We start from the raw sequence: 14,918 nt of genomic DNA, 5'->3' as shown, positions 1-14,918 counted from the left end.
GTGTTCCCATCTGTCCGCCAGGCCCTAAGAGCTCTTTCCCCAAAGTAACTGGTGCTCATGGTTTGTCGTGTGTCCTTCCAGAGATATTTGATATTTAATATCTATAAATCTTGATTTAAAAGGACTCTTCTGTACCCTTTAAAATGATATATTTTAAAGATCATTTGTGTCAGTACTAATTGGACCCATTTCACATATAGAGATGGATATTTTAGGACACTCCTGTGTTCACCGCTCCTTTTTCATAAGGCACCTTCATCATCGCAGCAGCTGCTTTTGGATATCTTCCCTTGCCTCTCACGAGGAGATTCGTCTGATTGTCTGAGTTGATTTTTTGTGTTTTTTAAAAGGGTTTGGAGTTAAGAACAGGTATGTGAATCACACAGATCATAGTGCCATTCTAAGCTGCACCAGCTTATTAGCTGTGAGACTGTAGGCAGCAACTCGATGTTTCTAGCCTCAGCATCCTTATCTGTAAGATGGGAAGAGTGCTTCACAGTCATTGGTACTTAGTGAATGCAAGTTGTCTCATCCTTTCTCCTTCATGGAAATGTATCATAATTTTAGTTTGGGTACCTATAAGGAAAGCATTTTAGGGACTATATGATTTATGCCAGTTGAGTCTACCCACTCCTACAAATCTGTCTGTCTCTCTTTTTCTTTTGATAAGAATGAAGCCAAGAAAAATTAAAGAAGATGATGCTCCAAGAACAATAGCTTGCCCTCATAAAGTAAGTAATGCTAGGGGGACAGGGTTCATTAAACTGTTGAAGTTTTAGAGAGTTTATAAGAAATTTGCACTTCTGTTTCTGCTTTTGATAATTTAAATGAAGCAAGGAATTAGAATCTTCGGTTTCTAAATCCAAGAGATGAAGTTCTGTTATTTAGTAAGGCCACTTAAATTTAAATACTGTTAAATGGGATGACTGCAGGGAGCCATTGCTTGATTACTGTGTGTTGACTCTACTGTTAGCGTTTCATTTCTTTTTGGATTATATTAACAAATCCGTCTTAAGATCCTGGGTTGTGTCTCACCTATTGACCTTTATGGGAATGTAGGCTTGTAACTGAAATTTGGAAATTATTTTAGATGTTGCTAAAATAAGCCAAATAAAGACTTAATAATCGTGTGTTATTAGAGAGGCACTTAATTGTTTTCAAATGTAGTTAGTCTTTAAAATAAAAGGATAACCTGAAAAGTACTTTTGAGATATTTGTTGGGGACTATTTTCAAACTTAATTGGATATAAGACTAACAGAAAAATCAAGTATCACGTAGGTGCAGAGAACAAAGTAGGAGAGATTGAGTGGAATAAAGAATGTTAAAAGTGAACAATCGGAGCAGGCTACATTTAGTTTCATGGTCTTGTCCCTGTGATGACTGTGCAGTAGCAAGTCCTTCCTGTTCTTTGTCAGCATTCTTATTGTGGCGATTTGAAATGTAAACCTATCTCCATCAGGGCTGCAATAACAAGCATTTGAAAACAGTTAGGCTGGAAGTGCCTATGCCATCCCTTTAGCTTCTCTGTATACTTCTTAAAGTTTTCTTTATAATGGACACATAATACTTGTACATATTTATGGGGTACCATGTGATGTTTCAATGCATGTATACATTGTATACCAGTTAAATTTTTTAAATTTCCATTTTCTAAATGGAAATTCAACCTAGGGGTCAAGGTGGAAAAACTGTGGCTTCCCTCTCCCTTCTGCCTGTGAGCTGTCTAGTGACTTGTGCTGTCCTTCTGTCATGCTGTCTTATCATTTCCCCATTCACTCCATTACTGGGCAACAACTGCAGAAGAAATTGTTGAGGACATGCTTCTCGAGCGCCACACATCCATCTGCCTTTCCCGCCCTGCACTGGTATCAATTTGCCTGCTTCTTCCTTTTCCTAGTGTCTCACAAAATAAATTTCTTCTGTAGTTGCCATTCCTTGGAGACCCTCTTGCTTCTTTCTCTGTCAAGAAGGGGAAAGAGGCAAAGAGAGAAGAGGGAACAGTAGGCGATGGAGAATGACAGTCCATTGTTGCAGCACAGAATATGGGGCCACCAAAGGTAGTGGTGGACTACCGTCATTTTAACTCCATTTGCTTAGCAGTGCTTCTGTTACTTCATTTTGGGGGACATAGTCGGGTGAGGCGGCTGTGGTAGAGCTGGAAGCCAGGGTGTTGGGTTCTATTCCCAGTTTGGCTACTACTAGTAGTGTGACCTTGGGCAAGTCTACTTAAAGACATCTCTAAGCCTCAGTTTCCTCATCTGTAAAACTAGGGTTTGCATTAAATGATGACTTTTCAGCTGTCTGTTTTTTGTCTTAAACGATATTAATGTTCTACCATAATACTAAGTAAAATTAAAATGGGGGGTTGGGGAGGTGGTTTTGTTTTAATATGTCAGTAAAGGCTGTTAAATGGTTGAATCCTTTCTAACAGTTTGCAATGTGAACCTCTAAGCTGCTTTCTCTGTTTTAAGGGCTGCACAAAGATGTTCAGGGATAACTCGGCCATGAGAAAACATCTGCACACCCACGGTCCCAGAGTCCACGTCTGTGCAGAATGTGGCAAAGCTTTTGTTGAGAGTTCAAAACTAAAACGACACCAACTGGTTCATACTGGAGAGAAGCCCTTTCAGGTAGAGCCAGTTCCCTCTCTTCCCCACACTGCCTCGCCTGTCTGAACACTGCAAGTGTAGGTGGTGTGGTGATGAGGCAGGAGGCGCCAGCCCAGAGACTCGGGGTCTTATTACTCCTCGGTGAGAAACAAAACTTCTCCTGGGGAGTCACTTGGAAGGGTTGCCGGGGCTCTGGACTTACTTGTCTATACTCTGTGGTACTGGGTACGGAATGTATTGGTGTTGATGGAGTACACTTTATGGCAGGAGGAGAACAGGATTGAAGAGCATACCTAAAACTCAATTTCTACTTCATTCATTACAGGATCGAAGTAATTTATTTTTGGTAGTTAATAGTATAATTACTAACTGATAAAGTTTCTAGAATTTTGTTGTATGAGTGTAAGTATAGGTAATTTTTTTTTGTTTTTAGCCCATAAATAAGTGAAAGAACTAGCAGTGCAGCTAGTAAATCTAACATGGTTCTTTTTTGACAACTGACACCAGAACCCTTAATCATTTGTATTTTACTGTTGGAAATGTTTACAGCAGCACTAGGACTCTAGCCTGCATTTAGGAAGACTTGCCATTTTGCCAAGTGTTTTAAACAGTTCGTGAGGGCTGTCCTCGGGTTTTCGGGGTTGTCCAACCTGCCTGCTGATTCTAGAATATATCCACAAAGTTCACCCAGGGCAGGAATGAAAAGTGTTTGGTAAAATAAATAGGCTGTTCTCTAGCAAAGCAGTGAGCTCCTGACTCCCAGGGTCTGGTCAGAGTTGCTGAGTGGGTTGATCTCTGGTCTTTCCTTGACAGTGCACGTTCGAAGGCTGTGGGAAACGCTTTTCACTGGACTTCAATTTGCGCACACATGTGCGAATCCATACCGGAGACAGGCCCTATGTGTGCCCCTTCGATGGTTGTAATAAGAAGTTTGCTCAGTCAACTAACCTGAAATCTCACATCTTAACACATGCTAAGGCCAAAAACAACCAGTGAAAAGAAGAGAGAAGACCCTTCTCGACCACGGGAAGCATCTTCCAGAAGTGTGATTGGGAATAAATATGCCTCTCCTTTGTATATTATTTCTAGGAAGAATTTTAAAAATGAATCCTACACACCTAAGGGACATGTTTTGATAAAGTAGTAAAAATTAAAAAAAAAAAGAAAACTTTACTAAGATGACATTGCTAAGATGCTCTATCTTGCTCTGTAATCTCGTTTCAAAAACACAGTGTTTTTGTAAAGTGTGGTCCCAACAGGAGGACAATTCATGAACTTCGCATCAAAAGACAATTCTTTATACAACAGTGCTAAAAATGGGACTTCTTTTCACATTCTTATAAATATGAAGCTCACCTGTTGCTTACAATTTTTTTAATTTTGTATTTTCCAAGTGTGCATATTGTACACTTTTTTGGGGATATGCTTAGTAATGCTATGTGTGATTTTTCTGGAGGTTGATAACTTTGCTTGCAGTAGATTTTCTTTAAAAGAATGGGCAGTTACATGCATACTTCAAAAGTATTTTCCTGTAAAAAAAAAAAGTTATATAGGTTTCGTTTGCTATCTTAATTTTGGTTGTATTCTTTGATGTTAACACATTTTGTATAATTGTATCGTATAGCTGTATTGAATCATGTAGTATCAAATATTAGATGTGATTTAATAGTGTTAATCAATTTAAACCCATTTTAGTCACTTTTTTTTTTCCAAAAAAATACTGCCAGATGCTGATGTTCAGTGTAATTTCTTTGCCTGTTCAGTTACAGAAAGTGGTGCTCAGTTGTAGAATGTATTGTACCTTTTAACACCTGATGTGTACATCCCATGTAACAGAAAGGGCAACAATAAAATAGCAATCGTAAAGCAAGAATATGGCAGAACCAGATCTGTAAGCACAGTCTTATTTTCTTTTGTTGTCCAGAATACTTATAATTCTTGAGCCTCCCAGAAATTGGAAGCTAAATAAAGCAACTCAAGTTTCCTTTATTTTGCACTCAATTACAGTGATTATTGATGAAAGCGATGCATGGATATTTTAATACTTCCTACATGTCCTGACTTCTGAAAGAGAGTAGGTAACAGGCATCCCGAGTTCAGGAACTACCTCAGAACACCCCAGGCCAGGTTGGTCATAGGCTGTGATTTTAGCCCCCGGGCAAGTGTGAGTGAAGCATCTGTACCACCGCGCAGCCTGAGCGCCTGCGCAAGGTAAGGTGCCACCTGGCACTGGGGCACACAGAGGGAAGACCAGCCCTGTCCATCACCCGGCTGCCTTCAGAGGCAGCTCCAGCAGGGCCTTGGCTTGTCTGACAGGAAATGCTTGTGGTCGTTGGTTATTTGGTTTGAGAGCCCTTGTTCCTCCATCTAGTGGAGTCCTTACTAAATGCTAGCAGTGTGGCAATTGAGTGCCAGTAGCTTCGTTTCATGTTTCTAAATGGACACTGGGTGCAAATCGGCAAGGTGATTAGATTATTAGAAAATTGTGCTCAATGAGTACCTCTCACATTGTTAACCTCTTAAATTTACGATTATAATGTTGGATCTTAGGTCAAATGACAGACTTGAGAATACTTTATAAACTGCCATGATACAGCAAAATCTCATTTATTCAAAGTGCAAACATACTGTGTGTCTTTCTGTTTTGTGTATGCTTGACTGCAAGATAAATGACAAACTAGCTAATATCCGAGATTTATTTACAAACGGCCAGGGACCCCATCAGGTGAAACACATAGCCCATTGTCTTAGAGCTTCTCCATCGGTCCTGTACAGGAGGATTGGTGACCTACTAACAGTGACCCTGTGGCTCTGTGGAATTTTGAAGTGCCTTTTGTGAATCATGAATGAAACATTTAACTTGAGACCCTTTAAAAAATTCATCCAGAATCTGTTACCTCTTGGGTAGTTTGATGGAACTGAGTTAAGCAGAAGACCCCAGCTGTTTTCTGGGTAAGCCAGGCTTTGCTGTATCTGGCAGTCAGGAGAGAGGTCAGCCCATGGTGGAGGTCTTCAGTGCCGATGAGAACGTGTAGTTCTTTGACTTGGACCTGGGCAGGGTCTTCTATGGATGCCTGCCTTGTGAGCACCCACACCTTCCCTCCCCACTGTCGGGTTGAGTAGCCCCAGCGTGGCTGTGTTAGGAGTCCTTTGCCCAGCATTGTGCCGCACTGGAGCCTGGCCCTGGCACTGTCCTCAGGACTCTGCCCAAGAGCCCACCGCAGAGCACACCTATGCTATGGGGAGCCCTGCTGGCAGCCCCAAGAGCCATGCCATGGCCTGCAGGAGCCAGGCTCCTGTGTGGATGAAGTCCCTCTTCCTCTGTGCCTTGATCCCTTAGGGGTGCCTTTGGTCATCTCTTCTGTCCTTTCCTGTCTCTGAAATAGTCATCACTCCCCTTGACTCTCTCTGTTCACGTCTTCTCAGTCTGCAGCGTTAACTTCTGTAAGGAGTTTAATCTGGGGTTCCAAGAAAACAAGTTCCTTGTTAACATAGCACTGACTTTGCAACAATAGAAAACTAGCAAATGAGCAACAATATAAAGAGTAGAGGTAGTTCTCATTGGGTGTAACTTCAACCCATTCTGCTTGTGGTTAGAATTTATAATTTTGCTAACGGCGTAATTTACTAAGGTTTGAAATGGTGTTCTAACAGTGAGTCCATTGTCTTGAGGATTAATCTGATTTATAAGTAATACTGATAGACATATTTTCGTACATCTGAGCAGAAATAAATGCATGTTTCTAGCATATGTAATATAAAAACTCCAGAGGACAAGTTTACACTTAACAAGATGTTGTTTTCTATTTTTGAATTTCTTATTATTTCCCCCTTTTTGGTAGTGGGGTTGAGAGGGGGAGCATACTATTTGTATAAAGAACTGTCACCCCAGAGTGACATTTATTTTCCAAGATGACCCTGAACTCATGCTATTGGTTTCATATGGTGTTTGTGTGCTTTGCCTAGATTCAAGGCCTGAGGATTTGAGGAAAATCGGGATTTTTTTTTTTTTTTCCTATTTGGTTTTCATGTAAAAGTTCTAAATGTCACTTATTTTGCTAAATAAGACCCTTTCACAGGATAGTGTGCGCAATACCTGTCCCTGTTTCTAAGCAGAGTTCAAGTTCATGTCTTCACAAGTAGATGAGAGTCACTTCTAGTCGGGGGAAGCCGGCCTGAGCAGTGTTTTGAGAGTGCATACATTGGAGAACTGCCCCATGTCCGTTTGCACTCTGCCTTGCAAAACACTATGGAGACGTGCCCCAGATTGGTCGCAGACCAGAGTTTATGTTTGTGGCACAGGAAAACCTGGCCCCCTGAAAGAAGTTTTGGAATTGGAAACCTGATAATTTCGGGAGGCTGAGGCAGGAGAATGGTGTGAACCCGGGAGGCGGAGCTTGCAGTGAGCCGAGATCGCACCACTGCACTCCAGCCTGGGTGACAGAGCGAGACTCCGTCTCCAAAAAAAGAAGGAAACCTGATAATTCTACCCACCTCCCACCCCCACTATAGGCAGAGAGAGTTGATCACTTCCAGGGTCTCTGACTTCTGCGACCTGGAAATCAGCTTGGCTTGGGAAATTCATGTTGTTGATCTTTAATTATTTAATTATTCTTTAATAATCCTTCTATTTTCTTGACATCTGACCCCCAGCAAGAGTAAGGATCCCAGAGGTCAAAACAGTGGTGAGAGCCAAGCTGCTCACAGACACCCATTTGATGTCACAGCCATGCCATGAGGCTTCCTCCCAGCTGCTCTTCTGGCTTGCTGAAGCCAGCTCTGAGTCACAGGGTTGCCTTGGACCCTCAGCTGTAGGGGGCACCTGTCTGGCTCCGGGACCTTTGTCCTGGATACACTGACAGTAATGTGAGTGCAGCACTTCTTCAGAGTTCAGACCCAGCAAGTCCTGGCAAGTGCATTCCACCCGAACTTTTAACCCAAGCAGTGGGGAAGGAAGCCAAAACTCCAAGCTGCACTTTCTTGGGGTTCTGGCCATGCACTTCTTAGCCTTCTCTCTGACTTTACAGGACAAAAGGTACCCCTCGCCTTCAGAATCATGCTTACCTGCACGGCAGCATCTGACTGGATGGCTGGCTAGGTCTCATCCATCCCAAATTACTGACCCTTGATTTATGTTGTTACGGCTCAGGTTATGCTCAGATGCCCTGGTTGCCTGAAGATGGTTTAAGTGCAGGCCCTTCAGACAAGTCACGTCAGGCAGGAGAGGGCTGGCCTCTAACCCACAAGAGGACAGACTTGTGGCCAAGAGGCTTCCTGGCATCCACCTCCAGGCCCAAGGGATCAGTGTGATGCCAGAGAGGATCTTTAAGCTGGGACTGTACTGAGGCTTGATGGGAAGTATGGGCAGCACGTACTTGACACGTATCACCCAGTCCCCTTATAAAATCTGGAACGGAGCCTTTAAGCTGAGCGTTAGCATCAGGTCAGCAGGCAAAGCAAACCTCCCACAAACTGGGTGCCGTAAGGCGGGAGGTGACACATGGAGAGCTTGGTCCTGGCCGAGCAGGCACCCAGCCCCATGTCCCCCGCCAGCATTCTGGATGTCAGAGGAGGGTGTGTGTGATGGCATCACATTCATCTGAAGCACACTGATTGATTTTCCACAAGGTGGCAAGTTCGATCAAATTGACCGCTTTTCATGAGACACCCAGACGCTGTAAAAAAAAAAAACAGCACTAGGATGTGTTGAGGAGGGGGCAGTTTGCTGTGCTCTGTTCTGTCTGCTGCTCTCTCTGGGGGCCGCACAATGTCCACACACATCACAGAGGGGAGAAAGGCATCATAACAAACGGAATAACCTCTTTTTTCTACAGAGTCCATATCCGGACATGTGAGGCTCTATTATCAACAGGTGGTGAGAAAAATTCTGTTTTTATTCGCTTTCTGGTAACTTCGTAGGCCCTGGCTCAAGGACTTAGCATTTCGTCTCATGTACATCTTTTTCTTAAGTGTTCTTTGCCATTTCTGGAATTGTCCTTGGTCTTTCCTTAGCTCATAGGTCATAGATGCAGAAATATAGTATTTAAGGCATCCGCATCCAGCATCAGATGGCTTTGCATCCAGAAAAACATTGATAACTCAGTTTGAAGCACCAAGCATGTGTAATATGGCTCTATAAAATATAATAAATGCATAATGTTAAGCTTTTTAATGCCTGTGGTTCTTGTTTGTTCCTCAGTCCTTTAAGCCACTTCTTTAGTGTTTCATTGCACATGAAACCAGGCCATGAGCCCTTCCTGGTCTAAGAGTTGCCTGAACTGCCCGGGGCAGTTCTTGTGGCTTCCTTTCTCACACACAGGAATGGGAACTCCCAGGATTTGGTCTCACACCAGCAAGAAATGCTTCTGTAACCTTTCAGCTCCAAGGTGGGCTCAGGAGCAGGAGGCATTTTAAAGAGAGCTCACCCACTGTTCAGAAAGCACAGCCCAGTGAAATGCCCATGCAGCCGGACCTATGAGCCCATGTCAGCCCTGGAAGCTCTGGAGCTAACTGGGATGGACTCAGAAGAACTTGACCAAATACACTGAGAGCTACTTAGGATTCAGCCAAAAGCAAAATGCAGAGCAGAGCTTCCACCCCCTGGCTGGGGCCTTGGTGTCTGATGTTCTGCAGAGCAAGGTTCCGAGTGAGGCGTGAAGTTCATTATTACGTGAATACATGTGACTTTCCCTTTTTGCTAGTGTGACAGAAGGGGCTGCTGACAGAATGCTACTGAGGTGGCAAGTCGCAGGCCTGTGCAAGCCCAGAACTGCTGAGTGAAGGCCCTAAGTAGGGCTGAGCCGAGCAAGAGTCAGGGTGGAAAATCTGTAGATTTTACATGGGAAAGAACTAAAGCTTTGGAATTGCTTTTTTTTTTTTTTTAGATGGAGTATTGCTCTGTCTCCCAGGCTGGAGTGCAGTGGTGTGCAATCTCAGCTCACTGCAGCCTCTGCCTCCTGGGATCAAGCGATTCTCCTGCCTCAGCCTCCTGAATAGCTGGGATTACAGGTGTAGAGGTGTGTGCCACCACACCCGGCTAATTTTGTATTTTTAGTAGAGACAGGGATTTCACTATGTTGGCCAGGCTGGTGTCGAACTTCTGACCTCACAATCCACCCGCCTCGGCCTTCCAAAGTGCTGAGATTACAGGCGTGAGCCACCGCGCCCGGCCTGGAATTGCTTTCTTTAGAAACCCCTAGATACAGATGAAACCAGCATCTCTCCTTTGTACTTGCCGGTGTCTCTGCCTGGCTATAAGTGTTTTTTTTTGTTTGTTTGTTTGTTTTTTTTTAAGAGACAGGGTCTTGCTATCACCTAGGCCGGAGTGCAGTGGCACGATCATAGCTTACTGCTGCCTTCAATTCCTGGACTCCAGTGGTCCTCCTGCCTTGGCCTCCCAAGTAGCTGCGATTACAGTGAGCCACCATGCGCAGCCCATAACATTTGTTGAGAACACAGATGTACCCAGTGGCCTCCTCCAAACCACCCTTTGATGAATTAGCTAGCAGTATCACCATGCTGTAAGAGAGGAACAGGCTCAGATTTATTTGCAAAGTCCAGGCAGCCAGAATTCAAAGCCCAATTCTGCCTGGCTTCCAAGGTACTCTGCTTGCCACTGGCTCCTTAGCCTGAATTCTCCTCCAGTCCCCTTTCAAAAACGCCCTGGCCCTTGTTTATGGAGCAGTGCATCGGCCTCCCTGGTGTGCGGCCCTTTCTGTTCCGGCGCACTGGTGCCTCCTGGCCTTGGAAGGGTCCTCAGGGCTCCCCGACTGCCCGCCATTGCGGCCGTTCCCCTCGGTCCTTGCTGACCTCCCCACACTGGGCCTTTCTGCTAACGGTCTCTCAGCACTTGATTTGAACTGCAGCGGTTCCCCACTTCCTACCGAAAAATCCAGTCCCACCGACCCTCGGAGCCTAGTCCTGGCTTTATCTCATTTTTCAGCCTTTCCTAATCGATCACTTCTTGTCCTTTCCCTCCCCTCCCTCTCGGAGTTTTCGTTTCCAAAGCTTACCGCTCCACCTCCAGGGGCACTGATTCCATCCATGCAATTATGTGCCAGGCCCTGTTTTAGGCAGGAATGGCATTGCCCTACTGGCACTGGCATGACATCTGGAGGAAGGAGGAAAAGGCTGTGATAAATGGGGGCTAGGGGCCTGGGCGCGGTGGCTCATGCCTGTAATCCCAGCACTTCTGGAGGCCGAGGCGGGCAGATCACCTGAGGTCGGGAGTTTGAGACCAGCCTGACCAAAATGGAGAAACCCCTCCCTACTAAAAATACAAAATTAGTCGGGCGTGGTGGCGTGGTGGCGCATGCTTCTAATCCCAGCTGAGGCTGAGGCAGGAGAATCGCTTGGACCTGGGAGGTGGAGGTTGCAGTGAGCCGAGATCGCGCCACTGCACTCTAGCCTGACGACAGAGCGAGACTCCGTCTAAAAAAAGGGGTGGGAGGGGGGCTAGGGAGGGAGAGGAGGCAGGACGGGGTCTGAGCACGCTCCTGAGGTGTTTGCATGGCTTCTTCTTGGCCTGCCACGTGCGTCTGTACCGGACCCTAGGAATATCCCGGGAGCTGGTGGCCAGCCGTAGCCCCTGCCCGCCTGGCCTTTGGCCAGCACTTAGCGCGGGCAGCCCCGCCCGCCCCCAGACCCTTCTGGGGGCTTGGGCCGCACCTTTGCCCCAGCACTTCCCTGCCATCCTGCAGTGCTCCAGGGGCCTGTCCCCCACGCTGCTCTGGCGGGCGGCGGGAGGCCCCGGGGGCTTCTAGACCCGCTCCTGGGCCCCCACCCTCAGGGTGCGCTGCCGCCGCCGGCCGCAGGGGGGCGCTGTGCCAGCGGGCCCCGGGGCTGGGCCGCGTCCGCTGTGGGGAGGGGCTGCGCGTGCGCAGCGCGGAGCGGCCCGGACCTCGCGGGGACCAGAGGCGCTGTGGGGGCTGTCCACAAGTCCTGAGTGTCGGGTGTCCGCGAGCCGCCGCCGCTTACGAGCGTCCCCCGCGCGAAGTGAGCCCAGGGCCACGGGGGGCGGAGATTCAGAGCCCGAAGGACGCGGAAGGAGGCTGCGTGCACCCCACCTGCCCAAGGCCTCGGGCGGAGGAGACTCCCGCCGCCGGGGCCGCAGGGACACGGGGCAGGGCGGTGCGGCGGCGACGCCCGAGGAGGGAGGGGCCACATACCAGGGAGCCCCAACTGAGCAAGGCCCTGGGACGCGCCGCCTCCCTCCCTGTGGAGCAGCGCCCCCTAGAGGGCGGGGTGGGAGAGGCTGCGGTCCTGGGATTAGAGGGCCGGCCCGGGAAGCGGGGAGACAGGGCCTTGGGGTGCCGGCCCGAAGGGACGTCCTGGAGCCCTCCAAGCTGGGGATGCTTTTCCTCTCCCCACAGAGAGCTCCACCACGGGCGTGGCGGGGGCTCCTACCATCACCCTGCCTGTAGGTGCTGGAGCCACTCCTGCCGCCCCAGCCCCTCTCCAGCCCATCACCGTTTCACCCTCTGTCCCCAAGCATGTTCTGGCCTCACAGTGTACCTTCTGTCTTCCCTGGCCCGTCTCTGTATTGCCTGGCAAAACCCAACCTGGCTCTGTAGTCAGCAGCCTCTGCTCTCACCCATTCATTGGCTCATTCATTCAGCATGCTGACTTTGCACCCCTGGCCCTCATGGAGCTGAGGTAGAGGTTGGGGAGATAAACAAGAAACCAGCCAGTACTGTCACCACACCAGAGCTCACCATGTTCCCCTAGGTCTGCTCTTTGTCCTGTGTCCTCACCATCCCCGAGGACATTCAAGCCAGATCTGAACTTACTCATTCACCCAAACTTTGTGGGACATCATTACAGCTGGTGTGGTGTCGGCTGGCCTGGCAGAGCATGGCTGGTGGGGGGGGGGGAGGGTGTTGCTTGCAGAGGGGCGCTGGTCGGGGGGTCTGGCATTCCCCACGGGCCTGGGGGAGGTCAAGTCGGAGGAGGGGGAGGTCAAGTCGGAGGAGAGCGAGGCTGAGCAAGGAGCCCCTGGGGCACAGGCGCATTCCCCTCAGCTTCTGCCCTGTCTCTGCTGTGCCCTGATCAAGGTGGACACTGGCCCCACCAAGCCTTTCCCAGTTCCCTGGGAAGTGGCCTCTGGACCTAGCAATGCATCTGCTTCTCCGTGGGTAGGTGGGTACCATGAGGTCAGGGGTGTGTAAGCAAGAAGCAGCAAGGAAGCTGAGACCCAGGAGCATGGGACCTGGACACTTGCCCTGGCCAGGCCCCCTCTGGTTCTTGCACTGCCGCTCCAGGGTTGCCCGCCCCATCTGATCCTGCTGAAGGGCAAAGGATGGGCTGACCGGCTCCCGGCGCTGGCTCCAGCACCAACTAGCTGTGTGGCCTTGGACAGGGACCCTCCCCAACTGGTATCCTGCACTGCAAAATGGGGGTGCCAGCACCGACCTTGTATGGCTGCTGGGAGAATGAAGGGATGGGTGTGCAAAGGGCCGAGCCGTCCCTACAGTCACAAGAACCCACCCAGCACAAGGAGGGCTGGTGAAGGTCCCAGGTCAGTGTGGCCTCACAGGTGCTTTTTATGAGAATTACTCACTAAAGGCCCAGGCCAGTGATGAGAAGGGCACAAGGAGGCTTATGCTCCATTCGATCCAGGCACCTGATGTCCAAAGGGATCAAAAGAAAAGGGAAGGGGAAGTCTGTGTGTGAACCCGGTGTGGGTTCTGAGATTGGAAAAACAGTTTCTCAGATTTGGACTCCCCAAACTGCCACTGCTTTGCCTGAACTCTGCACCAAGGACCTGAGCACCAGCCCTCACGGGACCTGTCCGCTTCTCTCTGCCCTTCCACGCTTTAAGCCTCCCTCCTCCTTTCCCATCCCAGAGACAAATGCCTTGGCAGTGCCATTTCGTTGCCCTTTCCCTTAAGGGGTCAAGGAAGGAGCTATAAACTCCAGATCCCTGCGGAGTTCAGACTCTAGCTCCTGCCACATAGTTTCGCCTCCCTTGACTGTACCCTCAACACCTGCAAGGGCTTCTTCTGCCGTTTATTCCCCAGTGGTCTCGCCCACCTGCCACTGGAGCGCCCCCCCCCCCATTCCTGGCCTCAAGATGTCCTCTGGCTTGGACACCCTCATGGCCTCTGCCCCCCACCCTGGCCTGCCTCTTATTGCCTCCTAACCTCCAGTGGGGTCTTCAAAGCATAAATTGGATCCTGTCACTCCCCTTGGTAAAACCTGCTCACAGCTGCTGATGCAACAAAATAAACTCAGCTCTGCATGGCAGCTGGTGGTGCATTTGGCTGCAAATGACAGGAACAGTGTGCTGAATGAGAGGGATGTGACCAGCCTTCCAAGGCCAGGCTGGCTCAGTGGCTCACGGCTGTGGTCTCTCCCACTGCACCTCCAGGCATCCTATTCCCTTTTCAGTGGGAAGCAGAGAGCAAGGTCAGAGATCAGAGGTCAAGGGGTGTGCCACAGTGTGTTTTACCTGTTTCACAGCTTTCTCAGAAGCTGTCGGACATATGGCCAGCTCCAGCCGCAAGACAGTCTGGGGGCCGGGCGCGGTGGCTCACGCCTGTAATCTCAGCACTTTGGGAGGCCGAGGCGGGCGGATCACCTGAGGTCAGGAGTTTGAGACCATCCTGGCCAACATGGTGAAACCCCATCTCTACTAAAAATACAAAAAATTAGCAGGGCGTGGTTGCTGCGCCTGTAATCCCAGATACTCAGGAGGCTGAGGCAGGAGAATCACTTGAACCTGGGAGGTGGCGGTTGCAGCGAGCCAAGATTGTGCCATTGCACTCCAGCCTGGGCGACAAGAGTGAAACTCTATTAAAAAAAAAAAAAAAAAAGACAGTTTGGGAAGGTGTTTTGATTGGACATACTGAAGCCCAGATCAAGTTGAGATTTCAAGAGCAGTTGGCACTTAGGAGAATCTGCCACTGTCCCCAAGGCACTGCCATGTGACCCACCCTGGTGGCCCTCTCGAATGTCTGGCCCTACTGTCCTCCAGGCCCTGCCTCACCCCGCTCCCCAGCCCCCACCGACCCCTTCCACCTTGAGACCTTGGCTACATGTGCCCTTCCAGCTATAGCCTAGTGGTCTCTGCGGCCCCGTCCGCTGCTGCTCTTCCTCTAGGACTCTGCTCAGACGTGTCCCCCAGTTACTCTCCCAAACCTGACTGGAAAAGCAAATCAAGCAAAGTTTATCTGATGAAATATGCCATGCAGCTGTCAGCAGGAAGGAGGACAGTTCAAACACACTGATACAGAGCCCTGTTGAGGGTTGGATTGTGGCCCCAAAAAGATCCGTTCAAGTACTAACTCCAGGCAACTGAATCTGGCCTG

General features: G+C 48.9%; 1 protein-coding gene across 1 annotated transcript in view; it reads left to right on the top strand.

Moving 5' to 3' along the window:
- The window catches only part of YY1 (YY1 transcription factor), a 45,685-nt gene extending 36,907 nt beyond the window's left edge, over positions 1-8,778 (top strand). Inside the window, exons 3-5 of the mRNA XM_030804148.1 lie at positions 671-731; positions 2,473-2,631; positions 3,424-8,778. Coding sequence (XP_030660008.1) covers positions 671-731; positions 2,473-2,631; positions 3,424-3,606 — 403 coding nt within the window. The 3' untranslated portion in view covers positions 3,607-8,778. The remainder of the gene's footprint in view (positions 1-670; positions 732-2,472; positions 2,632-3,423) is intronic.
- The last annotated feature ends 6,140 nt before the right edge of the window (positions 8,779-14,918 follow it).

This window comes from Nomascus leucogenys, chromosome 22a (assembly GCF_006542625.1).
Source record: "Nomascus leucogenys isolate Asia chromosome 22a, Asia_NLE_v1, whole genome shotgun sequence".
NCBI lineage: Eukaryota > Metazoa > Chordata > Mammalia > Primates > Hylobatidae > Nomascus > Nomascus leucogenys.
Note: the sequence above shows the minus strand (reverse complement) of the source record. Positions and strands in the feature narration are given on the sequence as shown.